Source organism: Onthophagus taurus, chromosome 2 (genome assembly GCF_036711975.1).
Source record: "Onthophagus taurus isolate NC chromosome 2, IU_Otau_3.0, whole genome shotgun sequence".
In the NCBI taxonomy this organism is placed as follows: Eukaryota; Metazoa; Arthropoda; class Insecta; order Coleoptera; family Scarabaeidae; genus Onthophagus; species Onthophagus taurus.
This window is the reverse complement of record NC_091967.1, coordinates 1,277,545-1,298,682: the sequence shown is the minus strand read 5'-3', so window position 1 is coordinate 1,298,682 and position 21,138 is coordinate 1,277,545. Positions and strand designations below refer to the sequence as shown.

Sequence of the window (21,138 nt, the reverse complement as noted above, 5' to 3'; positions counted from 1 at the left end):
TTGGACGAATTAATCACGTGGTAAACTGACCAAAAAATGTAGTAGATAATGCAACGGAAGAGGTGAATACCTTGGCTTATTTTGAGCCCAGTCCCAACACCTCAATTCGAGCTGCCAAAGAAGATCTGGGAATCATACTACGAACTTTGTCGCGCATTTCATGCAAAAAAAATTAAATTAAGAATTTCTTGATTTGTGTAAATATTACTTTCGTTATTGTTATCGATTTTAACTCGTTTCAGTACTAATATTAAGGGAGAATTATTAGCTCACATGCATCAAGTGACGTAAACAAGTGAGTCTTTGACAAGAACTTTCAAGAACTTCCTTTAATTGAGAAGGCTTGTTTTTCATGGCACACTAGGCTAAATATCCATATGATATGTGTGCATTTTTCAAAAAACCCTAATTATCTCCCAAACTATTAATATTAGGTATGAGCCATATGCGATATAAAGGCCCCTACAGACGGACGTATATGACCGCGTTGATGTATGCGCATTTAAAAACGTACAGGGTGTCCCAATTTCGATGTCCGCATAGACCATCTCCGAAACTAAAAGAGATAGAAAAAAAGTAGCTTACATGTCATGATCTCGTTTTTCGAGAAAATGCTAATGCCGAATACTCCGAACAGCTATCGTCTTTTGTTTTCGCCCTATCGGCAAAAACTGAAAATTTTGCAAAAACGACAATCGCGAATATCTCACTTATTATCAAAGATAGAGTATTATAAATAAAACATTATATGGGCAATTTTTTACGAAGAATTCAGTGGCGTAGGTAGAATTTTTTTCCCATCTTTTATTTTCGAGATTTTAGACGTAACTTTATTTTTTTAAATGGAAACCATAGTTGGCTATGACTTAAAATAATTTGTTATTTTCTTCTGATAACAAATATATATAGTTTGTGGGGTATATTTCTTATAGTTATTGAATAATTAACAAAAATTCATTTTGTTCCATCTAAATCTAATGTATGTATTTAAAAGTTAATGTTGCTATGGTGATAACTAAGGCACGGAACTTTTGTGACAAAAGAATACGATTTCCCCCCTCCACTTGTTCTCAGTGGCTTCCTAGAAAACTAGCCAATGAGAACAAGTGGAGGGGGGAAATCGTATCGTTTTGTTACAAAAGTTTCGTGCCCTAGTGATAACCATACATACTATGATGGAATATAATGTATCAATTTTTTTTGTTCTTTCTAAAACTATTGTATGTATTTAAAACTTAATGTTGTTATGGTGATAACCATACCATGAGGGAAAGCATTGTTTCCAATTATTGTCAAAGTTAGTAGCAAGGAGTTTGTAGTAGTATTTAAAAATTCACTAACAACTCTGGCATTATGTGCTGGTGCTCCGTCGTATTGAAAATATATCATTTGAGACATATTTAGTGCCAAATTGTCGACCAAAGGCTCAAGTGCTGCCTTAATATATTGAGGTATTTCTCTGAGTTTAAGTTTTTATGGTAGATACTATATGGCAAAATTCTATTATCTAAAAGGGCACACCATACATTGAACCCCAAGCTTCTTTGAACACTCAGAAACTTCTTCGGTCCAGATAACATTTTCAACAAACAGCAGACTATTTAATTTTTCTAAATATCATCTACAAAATTCTAATCTTCGATTGACATCTCCGGCACGTAAATAAGGAGTTAGCCCCGCTTTGTATAAATGGTTTATACTTATTTTTCTTTCATATTCGGGAGCAACGGCTTTTGGGTCAGACGTCTTGTTGCAATTTCTCTTGCAGGTCATTTTGGTATGTTTTTGTATGTGGTTTGGGGAAGGACCAAATATCTATTAAATTTCCTGCTAACCGGCTGAAGGTTCTTACGTGCGGTTGTCTTCTTTCTGGATATCTTGTGAAATAAAATTCCGCGGCTAACGTCGCATTCTTATCTGATAACATATAGCATTCCATCATGTTACATTTTTCATAATTTTCGAAATTTATTGTAAAGTTTTATTCAGTTTTGTTATACTTTGACACTTAACATGCTGGTGCATCGTACCAGCACATAATGCCAGAGTTGTTATCGAATTTTTAAATACAAACTTTGGCAATTATTTGATACATTATGTTGCATCATAGTATGCATGGTTATCACCATAGCAACATTAACTTTTAAATACATACATTAGTTTTAGATAGAACAAAATGAATTTTTGTTAATTATTCAATAACTATAAGAAATATACCCCACAAACTATATATATTTGTTATCAGAAGAAAATAACAAATTTTTTTAAGCCATAGCCAACTATGATTTCCATTTAAAAAAATAAAGTTACGTCTAAAATCTCGAAAATAAAAGATGGGAAAAAAATTCTGCCTACGCCACTGAATTCTTCGTAAAAAGTTGCCCATATAATGTTTTATTTATAATACTCCATCTTTGATAATAAGTGAGATATTCGCGAATGTCGTTTTCGCAAAATTTTCAGTTTTTGCCGATAGGGCGAAAACAAAAGACGATAGCTGTTCGGAGTTTTCGGCATTAGCATTTTCTCAAAAAACGAGATCATGACATGTAAGCTACTTTTTTTCTATCTCTTTTAGTTTCGGAGATAGCCTATGCGGACATCGAAATTGGGACACCCTGTACATACAAAAACGTTAATGTGTATGCAGAAGAACGTCACATGTTTGAGTGCACACTCAAAAAGAACGACGCACAATATTTCTGTCGGCTGTCGGGATTCGCTCTCAAGTTTCAACGTGTGGATGTAAATTGTGCGACGTTCATCAGTAGCGTCCAGTGTCAAGATAAGTTTCATGTTTATGAAATTTGATTCGCAAATATCTTGTTTTGTAGAATGTCTGATTGTAGAACACTATCTCGTGATTTCCTGCGTGAATTCCTTGAAATGTACAGGGAACTGCCCTGTCTGTGGCATGTAAAAACCAAAGCATATTTGGATAAAAATAAAAAAAAAACGACGTCTACTACGTCGCTGGTCAAGAAGCTACAGGTTGTTCAGCCAAACGCGACCAAAGCTGCTGTCATTACTATAAAATAAGCAGGCTTCGAGAAGGGTTTCGTATATAGGGGACATAAGAAGGTTCTAGACTCCAAAAGAAGTGGTGCGGGTGCCGATGAAGTTTATGTACCTTCACTGTGGTACTATGACCTTCTTCTGTTTCTTCGAGACCAGGACAAACCTAGAAAGTCGGTTTCGAACATCCCTAGTGATGACGAGGACAACAATGTGGTAGCAGACGAAAGTAATGAACCGCAAGAGGAAGGTGATAGTGTTGCTGAGACTGCGAGAGAGGTAAGAAAAAAAATGAAAAGTAGTCGTTGTTTACTTTATTAATGAACCGTTAATTGTTGAAAATAATTATTTAATGACATACACAGACGAGTGTTGCTGTCACTATATCATTCGCTCTTGCCATGATACAGCTCCTTCTTCATTAAAATACTGCATAAATAATTGTCGCACTTGCTCTGCTTCACTACCAAAGTTTCCACCATGGCTACGTTGCAGGTGAGCAAGGTGACTTTGATTAGCTCTCAGACCTGATTGCAACTTCCTTTTTCGAAATCAGAATCAGAATCAGGTGGTATGTATATGTTAAGGCAGCTTCGTTTTAAAAAATTATGACGCACATAGCAAGCCAGTACCACTTTGTCTATTGATTCTAATCGTAACCGGATAGGAGTGTAAAAGATTTGAAATCGTGCTGATAATATGCCAAATGTATTTTCAATTTTACAATGTGTCCGTGCCAATTGGTAATTAAAAATATTTTTGTCATGATTAAGATCTTTTTGGCCATAGGGCTTTAGGAAATCAGAACGTAATGCAAATGGTTGATTACCAATGAAAACGAATGGCAGTTGTTTTTGACTATTCTGTGGATTTATTGAGTCTGGTAGATGTAATGTTCCGTTTTTCAGTTTTTTATAAAACTTAGTATGTGCAATAACTCCTCCATCGGATATTCGACCATTGATACCAAAATCGCACATTATGAATTCGTAATTTACATCACCTATGGTCATAAGAATAAAACTGTTGTAGCCCTTGTAATTATAATAATACCGAAAGTCATTTGGATGCTCCGCTACCGAAAGTCATTTGGATGCGGATTTGCTTTCACCTCCATCTACAAGTACTAGTGACAGCACCTTCATCAGCATTATCAGTACTACCAAATAAAGCAATGCATCATTCATCGGTCAAAAGGAGATTTAAGAAAAGAAATTCTACCTCAGTTGTAGACAAAGCTGATCAAATTTTGAATGTTGTCAGTGCAAGATTGAATGATCCTGGCGACGACGAGTTTTCGATTATGGGCAAAAATGTTGCTGAAACTTCGGAAATTGCTAGCAGAGACCAAAATTTATACGGAAAAACTAATAAATGACCTATTATTCCAAGGAGAACTTGGAAAAATTTCTGAAAATACGAAAATTATAACAGAAATCATCCAGCCAACAGGACGCAGCAACCCCTTTAACCATCACGATTTGAACCAATTAGCAACAAATAACTTAACTTATCAGTTTCCTTTTGAATCTTCGGCTCTGCAACATACGACTGCAACGTATTTTTCTGGGTATAGTTCCACATGATTTGTATGAACAATTAATATGTTTTTTTTTAATACCAATCATGCTTCTGTTATTTTCTAAAATAAATGTTTTTCTTACCTTCATGTATTCTTTATGCAGCACTTCATATATAGCTTCGCATGTTTCCGGAATTATTGTACATAAGGATTGTGCAGATATTGCAGTGGTAAATTTCAAATCTTGGTAGTTTCGTCCAGTCGCAGAATATCTTAGGGTTGCAGTTAATCGTTCGTGTACACTTATTGCCGGTCTCATGATTGTATTTTGATGTTGTATGAATGGAGTTACCATCTTCAACAGTAGCGAAATAAATATCTTTGTCCATCCTAAGATAATTTCGCCAATCATCCGGTTCTATTGTCAGTTCTGCCAATAGGTTAATGTGAGAAAACCTTTCCCGTTGCAGAAGCCAATTTTTACATCACACGCGACGGGTTTTATATTTTTTATTCTTTACTTTGAGCACATTAGCGCACGCCACTGCTGCCAACGCTAAGTCAACCACTTCCTTGGACATCGTTCAGACACTAAGCAAAACTGCGGATTTTGTACGTGCGTCTGTATGCAGACCTAGTGTACATTTTTGTATGCACGTGTTTGGATGTGCAAACATAAACGCGGACATAAACGTCCGTCTGTAAGGGCCTTAAAAGATGTAGAATGAGACACCGAAGACGACTAAAAAATAAAATATGGGGGGTGCCATTTAAAAAAATGAAGTTATGGTACTTCCAAATTTTGAAAAGTTAACGTGCCATAGTAAGGTGATCAAACGTTCTAGACCGCAGTTCTCGGCACCAAAACATACTCCATCATGTTGCTTAAGCATGTTCTCAATCCTAAATTGATATCCCAAAAATGGAGTGTTTTCTGATTTTTTGAACAAATGTCTGCTGGAGCAGATTTTTCTAGAAAAATTCGAATAACTCGAGAAACCTTGAAAACAGACAAATCCAAATATGTAAAAATATACAGGGTGTTCCATTTAAAAAAACAAAGTTGGTGGCGACTACCGGTATAACCGGAAGTGCAAAAAATCTGAAAATATTTTAGACGAAGGGATCGTAATTGATAATACTTAAGTCTGAATTCTCAAATTTTTATTTTCGCCAGAACCCCAGAAACGTCTAATGACCGGTCTCGCTGAGACACCCTGTATATGCTTCTAATCTAATGTATAGGGTTGGTTAAATAACTTAACAATGATAAATTAAAAGTTCACATTTTATTATAAAAAAGAAAGCTGAAACATTAATCGTTCTCATTTATTACGTCAATTAACATTTTCAACGCCTCAATGGGCTTGCTGTAACTTGATAGGTGTTACTAATGAAGCGACCAAGTTTAAATTTCCGATTGGGTTACCCTAAGGATTTTCGACTAATTGGCAAATAATTGCAAATTACCCGAGTTATTGCTTAAGCATGTCTTTCGAGAGGGTTCGAAGGTCGTTGGACGCGTAAAAATCAGTTAAATCGGGATTTTGTCAACCGTGTTTATTTGTTATGTGCTTTCGAGGGGAAGTATTTAATTGAAATCAAAATAAATGTCCAATTTCTTTCGTTTAGGTTTTAAATAAATTTGAAATACACGTAATTCTGTTTTTACGCGACAGATACGTTCCCAATAAATTCGCGTAAAAGAAAATCGCGTAAAAAAAGATACGGTATTTATGTAAAAATACGGGATAGGTTCCGACATTTGAAGAATCGGTTAAAATGTTATGATTAAGAAAGATAAATTCGGTTACTTTAATGTGCTTTTATTTAATAAAACTTATTTAAAAATAATAAATAATTCATAAGTTGAAATAATAATAAAATAAAAGTAAAGAAAAAATCATTATTTAGTGAAAAAAACGCTTTCCTTCTCAAGCTGTGCTGCCGCGTTAGTGGTTCTAGTCACAAATTCTGTTATCGATCGTTGTGTTCCAGGTTTGATAAGGCTGTTATACAATTCACGATAACTGCCCATTAATAATTTAATGTCTCGTTGAAATTTTGTAGATCTTTCTTCAATAGGATCATGCTTTTGAAAATGATCGCATAATTTAGTAGCGAGTTGTAGTCCTTCTTTGATTACATCTGCGGTAAGGGTAGGAATCTCTTCGTCAATTTCACTGCATTCTTTATCATCGGGAATCTCAAGCGCTAAACTAATGATTTCATCATCAGTAAGTGCTTTATCCTCTAGTAATTCATCGATATCTGCAGACGATATATCAGCAAATCCTTCTCCGCCTATTTCATGAGCTAAGGCTGTGATGTTAGGGTATTGATCCATATTAGAAGGCACATGATCTAATCCAGCATGTTTGATGCAGTCATTTATTGTAAAGTTCTTCCACGCGTCAATGACCGTTACATTTTTATTATTTGTTAATTTATCTAAAATGTATCGAAATGTTTGCTTTACGTAATAGGTCTTAAAGGTTGCAATAATTCCTTGGTCCAACGGCTGTATCAAGGAAGTAGTATTTGGAGGAAGAAAACAAAATTCAACATTCGGGTGCTCTATGTGTGGGTGGCCAGGTGCGTTATCTATAATCAGAAGAACCTTAAATTCAAGACTTTTATCGCTCATATAGCGACGCACTTCTGGGATAAAATGTTTGACAAACCATTCATTAAAAATTTCTCTAGTTACCCAGGCTTTTTTATTAGCTGTACTGATAAGGTATCTAAATTTACACCTTTCATAGACCGTGGTTTTAGAGCTCGATTAACAAGCAAGGGTTTTAACATTCGATCTCCAGACGCATTAGAGCAAAATAAAAAGGTTACGCGATCTTTGGCCGCCTTGAACCCACTGGCAGTTTTCTGGGATTAAGCTACGTATGTTCTATTTGGCATACGCTTCCAGAAAAGGCCTGTTTCGTCCGCATGCCATACCTGATCTGGAGTGTAACCACCTTTTTCAATTATTTTAGCCAGTTTTGCTGGAAATTCCTTAGATGCTACATCATCTGCAGATGCAATTTCACCCTTTATCTTTATATTATGTAACGCGTGTCGTTGTAGAAAACCATTCATCCATCCCGTACTAGCAGAAAATTCAAACTTTCTTCTTTTCTCGCCTGATGTTTGTGGTTCCGCTTCTTTAATCTGGTTGTAAATCTTTAATGCCATTTGCTTGATGTTATTTCCGTCAACGGGTATTCGTTTTTGAGACATATCCTCCATCCATATTACAAGAGCCTTTTCCATTTTTTGCTTCACTCTTGTGTATGATGTTGTATGAGCACTTAATTTTGTCCCAGCAATTACAGATTTTCTAATCGCGTCCTCATTTTTTTTTATAGTTCTTACGGTGGATTCTCTTAAACCGAAACGTTGCCCTACAGTGGTGGCACTATCTCCATTAGCTAAATTATCTAAAATGTTGATTTTAACTTCCAAAGAAATAGCTTTTCTTTTTGTTTGTTTTGTAGCTGACATTGTGATTAGATCGCCTATAAAAATTTTATTTATTTATACGTAATAAGTAAGTAAAGAATAAATGTATCAAAAAATATTTTATTTAATATTGTATTCGATTTTGTGAACATTGAAGCCAAACTGTAAACTCGTAATTATTTTAACCAAAACAGATGTGAGATGATATAAAATTAGGGAAATCCCCTGTAACTATTGATGCGCTCAGTCAGGGGGTATCGATTCTCGCACAATCATATACCTTTCAAGCGCTTTCACATACTTGCACGTACACGAAATTTTAGTTCCAAAATTATTCTAGATTAAAATTTCTTGCATCGCGTTAAATCAAATTAAATCGCGTAAAAAAAGAATAAAATATATTTTATTAATCGCGTTATATCAAATTCGCGTAAAAAAAGTTATCTCTTTTGTATTCAAACATAATTGATGTTAGCTTAAAAATTATTCTGTAGTTGCAAACGTTTAAAGCTTTAAGGGTAATACTAAATAACCTTGTTTTTTATTTTTTAAATTATTAAATATTTATACTTTTCAAGATATTTCTCAATAGTGGGTCATCATCGTGAAACACCTGTATGGATACCAACCCTTCTTTACGGTTTGCATGGTATTGAGGTCGCTCATTCAATAAACGAACGCATACACAACGCTTACCGAGCTTCAATAAAAATTCTCTAAAAATACCCCGACAGTTTTTCTCATCTAGATCTTTATAACTGCACCTCAGTTCGTTCGATTCGAAAGAAAATATTTAGGTTTCATTTTGGACCTATTAAAAGAAACGGTTCGACGTTTTGCACGCGAGAAATCTTTTGACTTGAATGCCATTATTAAAAAAAATCGGCAGCCATTTAAGTGTGGATGTCGATTAAGTTTAAATTAACATCCGGGCAGATGAAAGTTTTGAAATTAAATCGAAATGACCCTCGAAAGTTTCGTAAATTAGGAAATTTGGGAGCCCACGTCTAAAAATGTGACATCTCAAGATTCAAGGGTAAAGTTTATTTTGGACCATCAATTCCGATACCATCGATTGTCGTTATCAAACCGTAATAAACGTTTTACAGTCGAACCAAAGTACTAATAAATTCGATATTTTCCGTAGAATATTTTCATTAAACATCGACCTATTTTTCGAACTTATCGAAAACTGAAGCATTTTTTTTTCTTCGATGTTACTCGATAAAAACGACAAAGTTTTATTGTAACTCGTTATTCTGCAATCTGATGACGGAAGCTTGGAGTTGATTGAGGTTTATTATGTCTGTTTAGCCTTTTTCGTTCGCTTCAGTTTATAAGTGCTTTGAATGTCGGCGTCATTAAGCGCCTAATTAACGCTTGTTTCATTCTTTTCGTTTTATGGTTCTCTATCGTTGGTGAAGTGAGAAAGTTAAAAAAAAGCTTTAAATTTTGAAGGAATTTGCTGCTTATTCACGGCTTGTTTGGTGTCGTCTCGGATCCGGTACTGAATGCACTTCGTTAGAAACGATGAATGGCTCCCAAACTAAATACACTTGTGCAGTTCTTTGCAATTGGATCTTTGCCAGTCTGTACTTCAACGTTTTATTTTTATTTGTGTAAATAAATAAGAATAAAATTTTTTTTACAAAATTTCCTCTCACTTTATCCAGATAAGTAGGTAATAAAACGTTAATTTGAGGTCGTTATTTCATTTTTGAAGATCACATTAACTGGTAGCAAATGAGACAAGTTAAATTCCCTCTTAATTTATTTCAGATAAAAGTTGCATTTAAATTACTTTTGATGGTTTTCTGGTATTAACTACATTTCAAAAATTTATTTCTCAAAAACTAAAAGTTATTTTTCAAAACGTGTTGGTTCATTGGAAAGAGGACACTCTTATTAACACGTTGGGAAATTTTCATACTCATATTCCAAGAAATGGATTTTATACGAATTTTTGAAACTTAATCGGCAAAAATTTCAAAATTCGACAAAATTGTCGATCAGTCTTCTCAAGACATTTGCACGAGTCACGCATGCTCTTGCTTTTCTCGGCTTTAGCGTGTTTAATAGCAGTGGTTTAATTAAATTTTAGTTTACTACCTACGTGAACAATTTTCCTATCTGTGGGGGTGTGATCACAACTATGGAAACGCAAGGTTCGGGGGCTTCGGCCTCGGAATCCGACCAGGACCCGGACGGTGAGTTCGGACTCCCTAACAAAAAACGCGGCCGCCCGAAAAAATACACACACACGGATCGTCCTCACAAAAAACAAAACACTAGCGGCAGTGATTCCGCATTTAAAGTTCCGCATCCACCTAAAAATAAAAATTATCCACCGCAAACACCAACAATTTTTCGAACTCCACGTGCTCCAGCCGCTAACCGGTTCTCTGATCGCCCGCTTAAAGAGCGGCTACACTACGTCAGATCCGCGCCGATCCGCGCCGATTAGATTCGCCCCGAATTTTTGTCAGGTGGCTACACTACTACCCGTCGGCGCCGGAATTTTTTCGGAAGGTTGCGCGTAGCGCACATTTGTAATAACTATATACCTCGGGTTCGCCTAAATGATTACTTAGTTATTGGCAATGGCGGAAACTACTTCGTGTTCAAGCTCCAGCACAGATGAAGAGTTTCTCTTTATTTGCTTGGAAAACGAAAGAAAAAAAAAAAAAAAATGGGTGCATTCAGTAAATAAAAAACGAAATGTAAGAGCATTATGTTTTGTTAAAGTTTTAAAACAAGTAAATATTATAAATGACGTCTATGATTAATTTGTAGGACCTTGGGGAGTTTCACCACTTATTCAATGACCTCATAAAAGATGATGGTAGATTTTATGAATATTTTAGGATGACCTATCCCACTTTTTGTGAGCTACATAGTCTTCTTCACGACAGTATTAAAAAAAAGGACACCCGATTCAGAAGAGCTGTAGGAACTGAAGAAAGATTGGCAGTAACTTTGAGGTATAAATTATATGTATACAGGAGTCCCAATCACGTTCTTAAATAATATATTAACCACAAGTGGTACACGTATAGCCATTATATTATTTAAGTACAAAGGTTTTCACCGTATTATATTATTTTGGTAATAATTTCTTTTTTAACACATGCACGCAATAAATCTTTATTTAATAATATACAAAATAAAAGTATTAAATATTAATTTTCTTTGGAAGAGGTATTCGACGAGTTTGATTGAACGTCTGGGTGCTGTTGGGACGACCATGCAGTCCATGGATTCTGCATAGGATTTTCTACTGGATTTTGTAATGTCTGTTGGTTAATAAATTGGTTAGTGTTATAGGGCCGATACCGTTGGGAATATTCATGTGACTGGAACGTGAATGTATTTGGTTGTGACATCTGTACTGCTTCCGCCTCTAATTGGTGTACAAACGTGCTTATTTTAGTCTTTGCCTGAATTTGTAAATGAACAGGTAATGTTCTAACTGTTTCTTCAATGGAACGGAAAAATTTTGCAATATGGTCATCTTCTTTTTTTGAAGTACTTTTGTTTTGTAAATGTTGGCTTTTACATTGGAAATACTGTTCCATCACATTGCTGTATGATTGCTTTTGTTGCTTCTTTCTTGATTGTTGTTTGGTCGAAGATCCAGAAGTTGACGGCTCCGAAGGTGTTTCAGTACATGGAGAATCTGGTACCGGACTTACAGAAACAGATGTCGTGTCATCGACAGAAATCGTATCAATAGTCTCTTCATCATTATCGGGTAGATTTGAAAGCTGTGGTCGCTGTTGAACAATGTGGACGTCCAGGAAGCTCAACTCCTTCTCAAATTTTACTTTCTTTACTTTACCTCCAGCATCTCCCGTTGTGCATTTCGTGGCCTTCAACTTGGCCTTTCTATAATTTTCCCTTAATTGTTGCCAGCGTTTCTTACAATCTTCACCTAAAAGAAATACATAACGTTATTTTTCAGGTTTTTTGCGACAGGAGACTCATTTCGGACTATCGCCTTTAGTTATCGCTTAGGAAGGAGAACTGTAGCCAATATAGTTTATGACGTGTGTAGAGCGATGTGGAAGATTTTGCAACCTATTGTTATGCAAGAACCTACAATGTCGAAATGGATGGAGATTGCGGAAGAATTCGAACGAAAATGGCAATTTCCCAATTGCATAGGAGCTTTGGATGGGAAACATGTTATTTGTGATAAGCCTGCTGGTAGTGGATCCATGTTCTTTAATTATAAAAAAACATTTAGTTTAGTTCTACTTGCGCTTGTCGATGCGAACTACAAATTTATAGTAATAGATGTCGGAGCCTATGGAAGAAGCAGCGACAGTGGAATTTTTCGTTCTTCTTCGTTAGGAAAAAAGTTTTTTTCAAATAATCTTGATATACCACAAGAAAAAAATCTACCAGGCACCAATGTACCAGCACCTTTTGTTATTGTTGGTGATGCAGCATTTCCATTGCATAAATCTTTATTGAGACCATATCCGGAACAAGCTATTCGTGATAATGATGAAAGAAGGGTTTTCAATTATCGACTCTGTCGGGCGAGACGCGTTTCTGAAAACGCCTTTGGTATTTTAACCAAACGGTTTCGGATTTATCAAAGAAAGCTTCAACTTTCTCCACGGAATATGGACATAGTTGTAATGGCTACATGTGTCCTACACAATTTTCTTCGAATTAAGGTTGACTCGGAATTTGAAAATCGAAACCTCAATTTAGGTAAACAACAAAGTAATTTATCAGAAGCTCTAACAAATGCAAGAGGAACAGGGGGAGCTTGCTCTACAGAAGGCTTACAAAGTAGAGAAAAATATAAAAATTATTTTAATACTGTGACGGGAAGCGTTCAATGGCAGCAAAGCATTATTCGTGCTGGTAGATTACATAACTAATTATATTGTTTTTTATAATACTAATAAAATAATTTTCTAAGGAATTGTTGTTTCTTTTTATTATTTAGCACTACGATGGGCCAACTTTTTAGAGATTATTTTTCATAACTTAGTTATTTTTCTATACAGGTGTCCCGTATCTTTCGGATCAGAGAACATATGAAACGTAGAAAACCTTATTCTGAAACGATAAAATTCTAAATAAAATTTTTTCGAAATGTTTATAATAACGTAGTGAAAATCGTTTAAGGTCGTCCAATGTTTCGAAAAAAATTTATTAGAAAAATCGCTTCAGAATAAGGTTTTCTACGTTTCATATGTGCTCTGATAGGGACCTGTATATATTCCAAGAATATTATGATCACACTTCGTACCACTATTGAAATGTTTGTTTTTGGTGAGAACAGTTAAGTATTTAAGAAATTAAGTATAGTCATAAAGGTAACCTAACATTTTAAAATAAATTTATTTCAACTTACCAGAGGTATTCATTTGTTTTCCAATCTCTTCCCATATGTTTGATCTCCGTACATTATTAGAATATCTTGAATTTGTCGGATCGTACAATTCTTCATATTGTTGCACTAACACAATAAGTATTTCGTCATCCATATTTTTTTTATAAAATAACCAAAAACCATAAGCAATAGTTTAAACGAAGTGCGCAATTAACAGAGACTTCATTATTTGTAAAATACGCGTTCTAAAAAACACCTGTGACAAAACAGTCCTTTAAGGGACGAAGATCGCCATGTGCTACGAAAATCCACGAGGGTATGCGATAACAGCCGATCGACGTCCGAATGTACGGATGGATGCCCTGTCGATGATCTATCCGGCCGGTCGGACGGTCGATTCGACGCGGAGCGGAACAGTGTAGCCGGGTACATTTGAAAACACAGGGAGCATTCCATCGGAATACTTTCTGCGCGGATCTGATCGGCGCGGATCCGGGTAGTGTAGCCGCTCCTTTACGTACCAACAACAGACAAAAATCTACAACTCGGTGTTCTTCATAAAAACAAGTCTTCCGCTAAGCAGGATTCAGTTGTCCGAAATTTGGACGAAACACTCACTTAATCCACGTGACATTATAATAAAAACAAAAGAGGGCTTTATTATTAAATCGGAAAATTCCAAACCACAACAAACCATCAATTTAAATCTACTAAAAAATCAAAACATCATCTCAGAGTTTTCTGAATCAAAAAATTTTACACCATCTATTAAAAAAATTCCATCGGCCTCATACTCTGCAGTTATTGCTTCCGTTGATCTTGAAATTACAGATCAAGAAATTAGCGAACATCTGAACTCGCTTAATATATCACACAGATACTGTAAAAGAATTATCTCTAAAGCCACAGATAAGCCCACCTATAAAATTAGGATAATTTCCGGGTGTGTCGACTCCTATCAAAAGCTTCTGCAAGCAGGAGTATTCTTCAAAAACAACCACTTTCCTGTGTTTGAAAGCCGCGCTCCACCGCCAATGCCGATCCCGTGTAGTAGATGCGACGAATTTTCTCATACCTCAGACAAATGCACTGCCACAGTGCAGTGCTCAAAATGCCTCGGCCCACACAGTACCACTAAATGCACCTCACAGCTACCTGAGAAATGTAAATCCTGCGGCCTGGAGGGACACAGTGCCTGGTCACTAAAATGCAAGAACCGCCCCACAGCTCCCATTCGAGGAGTCCCTAACGTTAGAATAAAATCGGCTAATAAAAAATCTGACCAAATTTCTACAAAAACAAAAGAAACACGCATACATAAACCAATCACCATTCACGACCACATTATTGATACCTACCTCTCAAAAATTAACTCACCCAAACCACGCGATCGTCAAGAGCTTATCAATTCCCTCAAACGGAAATTTGTAGAAAACTACCAAATCGATACGATTGTCGCATTTTCTGGAAGTTACATGTACGTTATCATGATTGATCTTCAGGACACCTCTAAGCCATCTCCTACAGAACCTATCCACGGCTACCAATCCTCGATTCCGCAAGATCAACAATGACCAGCATAAAATTATTGTACGCAAACATTAACAGCTACCACCCGAAATCACACCTGATCGGAAACTACATCATTGACAATCATATCCGTTGCGCAATGTTTGTGGAAACAAAATCGAAGTCTTCCATCACATTTAGAAACTGGACGTCAATCCAAAATCACGGCAATATTATAAATAGAGGAGTCAGAGGAGGAGCGGTGGCTATGGGCCACCCCGCGATACAATTGAGAAAATCCAACCCCCCCGCAATCAACTCTCCATTAAATAATGCACTTCATTTTTGTATCACTATCGGGACAGACTTAATACATGTTTTCTTAATTTATATCCACCCGTTTAGTAAAATTGAAGAATCCATATTTAACATGGCCTCACTGCACGACAAATGTCTCATAATTGGTGACTTCAATCCGAATCCAACCAAAAGGAAACACATAAGACATTTCCTGAATATGTCCAATTTCGTACAAATCACGACTCCTCCCACGTACGTTATGGAAAACAATCCGAACTCTACTCCTGATCTACTATTCTGCACAAGAAACATCCGCAGTTTAATTACACAGGTAGAAGTTGTTCCGGATTTATGCTCCGATCACTTGGGCATTTTAGTTTATGTCAACGTCACAACCAACGTACCTAAACCTGTTCCGACTTTAATTAAAAACTATAAGCTTTGCGACATGGAGACAGTTAACTCAATAATGAAAGACTTCATAGAAGCACATCAGACAATCACAGTTGACACGATCTCAAGGTTTAACAAATGTCTTAAGGAGTCGATAGACAAAGCGAGCCCATCCAGAACCACCAAACACTACAGTTTTCCGCTACCTCCATTTATTATCAGACTCATCAAGGAGAAAAGACGCCTATATCGAGACTTCAGGGTATATGAAGTGCCTGAGTTGAAAAAGAAGTTTAATGAGTTCAACAAAAAGATACAGAAACTAATTCAGCAATACAGAACGGAAAAGTACATGGAAGCCTGTGACAAAATAAAACTGTGTAAAGGAAGAAACTATTGGCACGAAATTCGAAAACTATCAAGATACCAAAAGACACCTGGAACGGAGGAGCTCATTGATCCTACCGATGGCGGTGTGCACTCCAACCCTGAAGAGATTGTCAACATACACGCTGACTACCTAGAAAGTGTATTCACCTTTACCGAGGATGTTTCGTTTTGTCCCCACAATAAAAACATTATAGATAATTGGTACGAATCCGCATTTTTGACACCGTTCGAGACACCCGAAGATGCTCTCATGTTGGAAGACGAATATTTTACTCTTCTTGGACAGGGAAAAGATACCGCTCCCGGTTATGATAACATCACAAGGAAACTGCTTAGAAGTCTAGATCTTAACATCCATGGCTTTATCAGAAAAATAATTAACTTTTGCCTTACGACTCAGCATTTCCCGCGCGATTGGAAGACGTCTATTATAACTTGTATTCCCAAGAAGGATTCTTCTCTATCTGATCCAGCCAACTATCGCCCCATCTCACTGCTCCCCGTAATTGGAAAACTCTTCGAGACGCACTTGAAGAACAAGCTCCTGGCTGCGGTATCAAAGAAAATTCCGCCTTACCAATTTGGCTTCCAATCCGGCAAATCAACATCCCAGCCACTAACTATTCTGGTTTCCAACTTCCAGGCGGCACGTTTTATAAAACTGAAATCTGCAGCAGTTTTTCTGGACGTCCGAAAGGCCTTTGACTCCGTGTGGCACAAAGGATTGCTATTTAAACTGGATAAGCTAAAAACGCCATACTATCTTCTAACCCTGATAAACCAATTCCTGTCGAATCGCTCCTCCATCGTGAAGTTGAAAAATCATTTCTCCCACAGCTTCTCCGCTCAGCAAGGCCTTCCTCAGGGTTCGCCTATCTCTCCCTCTCTATACAATCTTTTCTGCCACGATCTTTACAACGACAACCCAGACGCCTTTAACCTCACTGCATACGCACTACTTTATGCCGACGACACAGCATTGGTCTCGCACAGTAGGGATATCACTTCCTCGGTCCGTAAGCTGCAGACGCTCATAAACGAAACGGAAAATTGGTACCGAAAATGGCGCATCCTACTCAATCCCACAAAAACACAATTTTTTGTCCCATTCCTCTCACCCCGCGCTCCCTCTCCCACAATTACAATCCAATCAACGGCAATCTCCGTCTCATCAACCTGTAAGTATCTGGGCATAATACTTGACAGAACGCTTAAGTTTTCCACTCATGCAATCAAGGTGAAGATGAAAGTAAAGACACGCGCCAAACACTTTAAATCTCTCTCGTTCAGCGGTCGCGGAATCTCTACCTCATGTGCCTCGCACATCTACAAGACCATATGCAGGCCCATCATAGAATATGGATCAATACTGCTAAGCAACGCACCAAGAAGAACGAAGTACCACCTGGAAGTAGCGGAAAGATCTGCACTGAGATCCATCACCCGAATTAGGAACCCCCGTAATCCCCTCTTTAACCCTAGCAATAATCTGCTATACCAACTTACCGATATACCCCCTATCCATACCCGTCTTCAATCTTTGTCCGATAAATCCATTCTAAATTTTCCTACCAACGCCTTGCAACACACGCTTATATCGACTCCATTACTCCACCCTCGCAACAACCCACCTCTTCTCTTCCAAAAACTCCTGGCCGTCAGAGAAGACTGAAGCAAGCCGCCGACTACAAAAATCACGGGCAGAAAGACCTTGGTCGGTAGCCCTATTCTCACCCCTTAACTTTTTTATTTTTGTTTTATACACATATAGATATTTTTATTGTTATTCTTATTTTTTTTATGTAGTGGGTACAGAATAAAATTTGTTTTTCTTCTTCTTGTCGATCATTTCAAAAATTTATTTCTCAAAAACTAAAAGCGATTTTTCAAAACGGCTTGTTGCATTAAAAAGAGGATACTTTAATTAATAATTGGTGATATTTCCACAAGGATCTTTCAAGAAATGAATTTTATAGCGAATTTTGAAACTTATCGATCAAAATTGCAACATCGAAAATTTTATAAAAATTTTAAATATTATTTTCTCAAAAACTAAAAGTTATTTTTCAAAACGTGTTGGTTCATTGGAAAGAGGACACTCTTATTAACACGTTGGGAAATTTTCATACTCATATTCCAAGAAATGGATTTTATACGAATTTTTGAAACTTAATCGACAAAAATTGCAAAATTCGACAAAATTGTCGATCATTTCAAAAATTTATTTCTCAAAAACTAAAAGCGATTTTTCAAAACGGCTTGTTGCATTAAAAAGAGGACACTTTAATTAATAATTGGTGATATTTCCACAAGGATCTTTCAAGAAATGAATTTTATAGCGAATTTTGAAACTTATCGATGAAAATTGCAACATCGAAAATTTTATCAAAATTTCAAATTTTATTTTCTCAAAAACTAAAAGTTATTTTTCAAAACGTGTTGGTTCATTGGAAAGAGGACACTCTTATTAATACTTTAGGAAATTTTCATACTCATATTCCAACAAATGGATTTTATACGAATTTTTAAAACTTAATCGGCAAAAATTGCAAAATTCGACAAAATTATCGATCATTTCAAAAATTTATTTCTCAAAAACTAAAAGTGATTTTTCAAAACGGCTTGTTGCATTAAAAAGAGGATACTTTAATTAATAATTGGTGATATTTCCACAAGGATCTTTCAAGAAATGAATTTTATAGCGAATTTTGAAACTTATCGATGAAAATTGCAACATCGAAAATTTTATCAAAATTTCAAATATTATTTTCTCAAAAACTAAAAGTTACTTTTCAAAACGTGTTGGTTCATTGGAAAGAGGGCACTCTTATTAACACGTTGGGAAATTTTCATACTCATATTCCAAGAAATTGATTTTATACGAATTTTTAAAACTTAATCGGCAAAAATTGCAAAATTCGATAAAATTGTCGATCATTTCAAAAATTTTTTTTTCAAAAACTAGAAGCGATTTTTCAAAACGGCTTGTTGCATTAAAAAGAGGATACTTTAATTAACAATTGGTGATATTTGCACAAGGATCTTTCAAGAAATGAATTTTATAGCGAATTTTGAAACTTATCGATGAAAATTGCAACATCGAAAATTTTATCAAAATTTCAAATATTATTTTCTCAAAAACTAAAAGTTATTTTTCAAAACGGATTTGTTCATTGGAAAGAGGACACTTTTATTAACACGTTGGGAAATTTTCATACTCATATTCCAAGAAATGGATTTTATACGAATTTTTAAAACTTAATCGGCAAAAATTGCAAAATTCGACAAAATTGTCGATCATTTCAAAAATTTATTTCTCAAAAACTAGAAGCGATTTTTCAAAACGGCTTGTTGCGTTAAAAAGAGGATACTTTAATTAATAATTGGTGATATTTCCACAAGGATCTTTCAAGAAATGAATTTTATAGCTAATTTTGAAACTTATCGATCAAAATTGCAACATCGAAAATTTTATCAAAATTTCAAATTTTATTTTCTCAAAAACTAAAAGTTATTTTTCAAAACGTGTTGGTTCATTGGAAAGAGGACACTCTTATTAATACTTTAGGAAATTTTCATACTCATATTCCAACAAATGGATTTTATACGAATTTTTAAAACTTAATCGGCAAAAATTGCAAAATTCGACAAAATTGTGGATCATTTCAAAAAGTTATTTCTCAAATACTAAAAGCGACTTTTCAAAACGGCTTGTTGCATTAAAAAGAGGATACTTTAATTCATAATTGGTGATATTTCCACAAGGATCTTTCAAGAAATGAATTTTATAGCGAATTTTGAAACTTATCGATGAAAATTGCAACATCGAAAATTTTATCAAAATTTCAAATTTTATTTTCTCAAAAACTAAAAGTTATTTTTCAAAACGTGTTGGTTTATTGGTAAGAGGGCACTCTTATTAACACGTTGGGAAATTTTCATACTCATATTCCAAGAAATGGATTTTATACGAATTTTTAAAACTTAATCGGCAAAAATTGCAAAATTCGACAAAATTGTCGATCATTTCAAAAATTTATTTCTCAAGAACTAAAAGTGATTTTTCAAAACGGCTTGTTGCATTAAAAAGAGGATACTTTAATTAATAATTGGTGATATTTCCACAAGGATCTTTCAAGAAATGAATTTTATAGCGAATTTTGAAACTTATCGATCAACATTGCAACATCGAAAATTTTATCAAAACTTCAAATATTATTTTCTCAAAAACTAAAAGTTATTTTTCAAAACGTGTTGGTTCATTGGAAAGAGGGCACTCTTATTAACACGTTGGGAAATTTTCATACTCATATTCCAAGAAATGGATTTTATACGAATTTTTAAAACTTAATCGGCAAAAATTGCAAAATTCGACAAAATTGTCGATCATTTCAAAAATTTATTTCTCAAAAACTAAAAGTGATTTTTCAAAACGGCTTGTTGCATTAAAAAGAGGATACTTTAATTAATAATTGGTGATATTTCCACAAGGATCTTTCAAGAAATGAATTTTATAGCGAATTTTGAAACTTATCGATCAACATTGCAACATCGAAAATTTTATCAAAACTTCAAATATTATTTTCTCAAAAACTAAAAGTTATTTTTCAAAACGTGTTGGTTCATTGGAAAGAGGGCACTCTTATTAACACGTTGGGAAATTTTCATACTCATATTCCAAGAAATGGATTTTATACGAATTTTTAAAACTTAATCGGCAAAAATTGCAAAATTTGACAAAATTGTCGATCACTTCAAAAATTTATTTCTCAAAAACTAAAAGTGATTTTTCAAAACGGCTTGTTGCATTAAAAAGAGGATACTTTAATTAATAATTGGTGATATTTCCACAAGGATCTTTCAAGAAATGAATTTTATAGCGAATTTTGAAACTTATCGATCAAAATTGCAACATCGAAAATTTTATCAAAACTTCAAATATTATTTTCTCAAAAACTAAAAGATATTTTTCAAAACGTGTTGGTTCATTGGAAAGAGGGCACTCTTATTAACACGTTGGGAAATTTTCATACTCATATTCCAAGAAATGGATTTTATACGAATTTTTAAAACTTAATCGGCAAAAATTGCAAAATTCGACAAAATTGTCGATCATTTCAAAAATTTATTTCTCAAAAACTAAAAGTGATTTTTCAAAACGGCTTGTTGCATTAAAAAGAGGATACTTTAATTAATA

General features: G+C 35.1%; 2 protein-coding genes and 1 long non-coding RNA gene across 5 annotated transcripts in view; 2 read left to right on the top strand and 1 right to left on the bottom strand.

Moving 5' to 3' along the window:
- The window catches only part of LOC111423499 (ecdysis triggering hormone receptor), a 90,954-nt gene that overhangs the window by 9,165 nt on the left and 60,651 nt on the right, over positions 1-21,138 (bottom strand). The gene's annotated exons all lie outside the window — the stretch shown is intronic.
- LOC139432793 (uncharacterized) overlaps positions 3,054-21,138 on the top strand; it is a 74,167-nt gene continuing 56,082 nt past the window's right edge. Inside the window, exon 1 of the long non-coding RNA XR_011642463.1 lies at positions 3,054-3,294. This is a non-coding gene — a long non-coding RNA (uncharacterized lncRNA). The remainder of the gene's footprint in view (positions 3,295-21,138) is intronic.
- LOC139432790 (uncharacterized) lies at positions 10,408-12,935 on the top strand. The gene is made up of 3 exons (XM_071201603.1): positions 10,408-10,716; positions 10,790-10,977; positions 11,958-12,935. Exons 1-3 carry the CDS (start codon positions 10,597-10,599, stop codon positions 12,889-12,891), a joined length of 1,242 nt encoding a protein of 413 aa, XP_071057704.1. The 5' UTR covers positions 10,408-10,596; the 3' UTR covers positions 12,892-12,935.

Bases quoted from the DNA above. Each gene is read 5' to 3' on its own strand.
- LOC139432790 (XM_071201603.1), top strand. From the start codon at position 10,597: ATGGCGGAAACTACTTCGTGTTCAAGCTCCAGCACAGATGAAGAGTTT. The intron at 10,717-10,789 runs GTAAGAGCATTA...ATTAATTTGTAG, and splicing joins CAGTAAATAAAAAACGAAAT to GACCTTGGGGAGTTTCACCA. The intron at 10,978-11,957 runs GTATAAATTATA...GTTATTTTTCAG, and splicing joins AGATTGGCAGTAACTTTGAG to GTTTTTTGCGACAGGAGACT.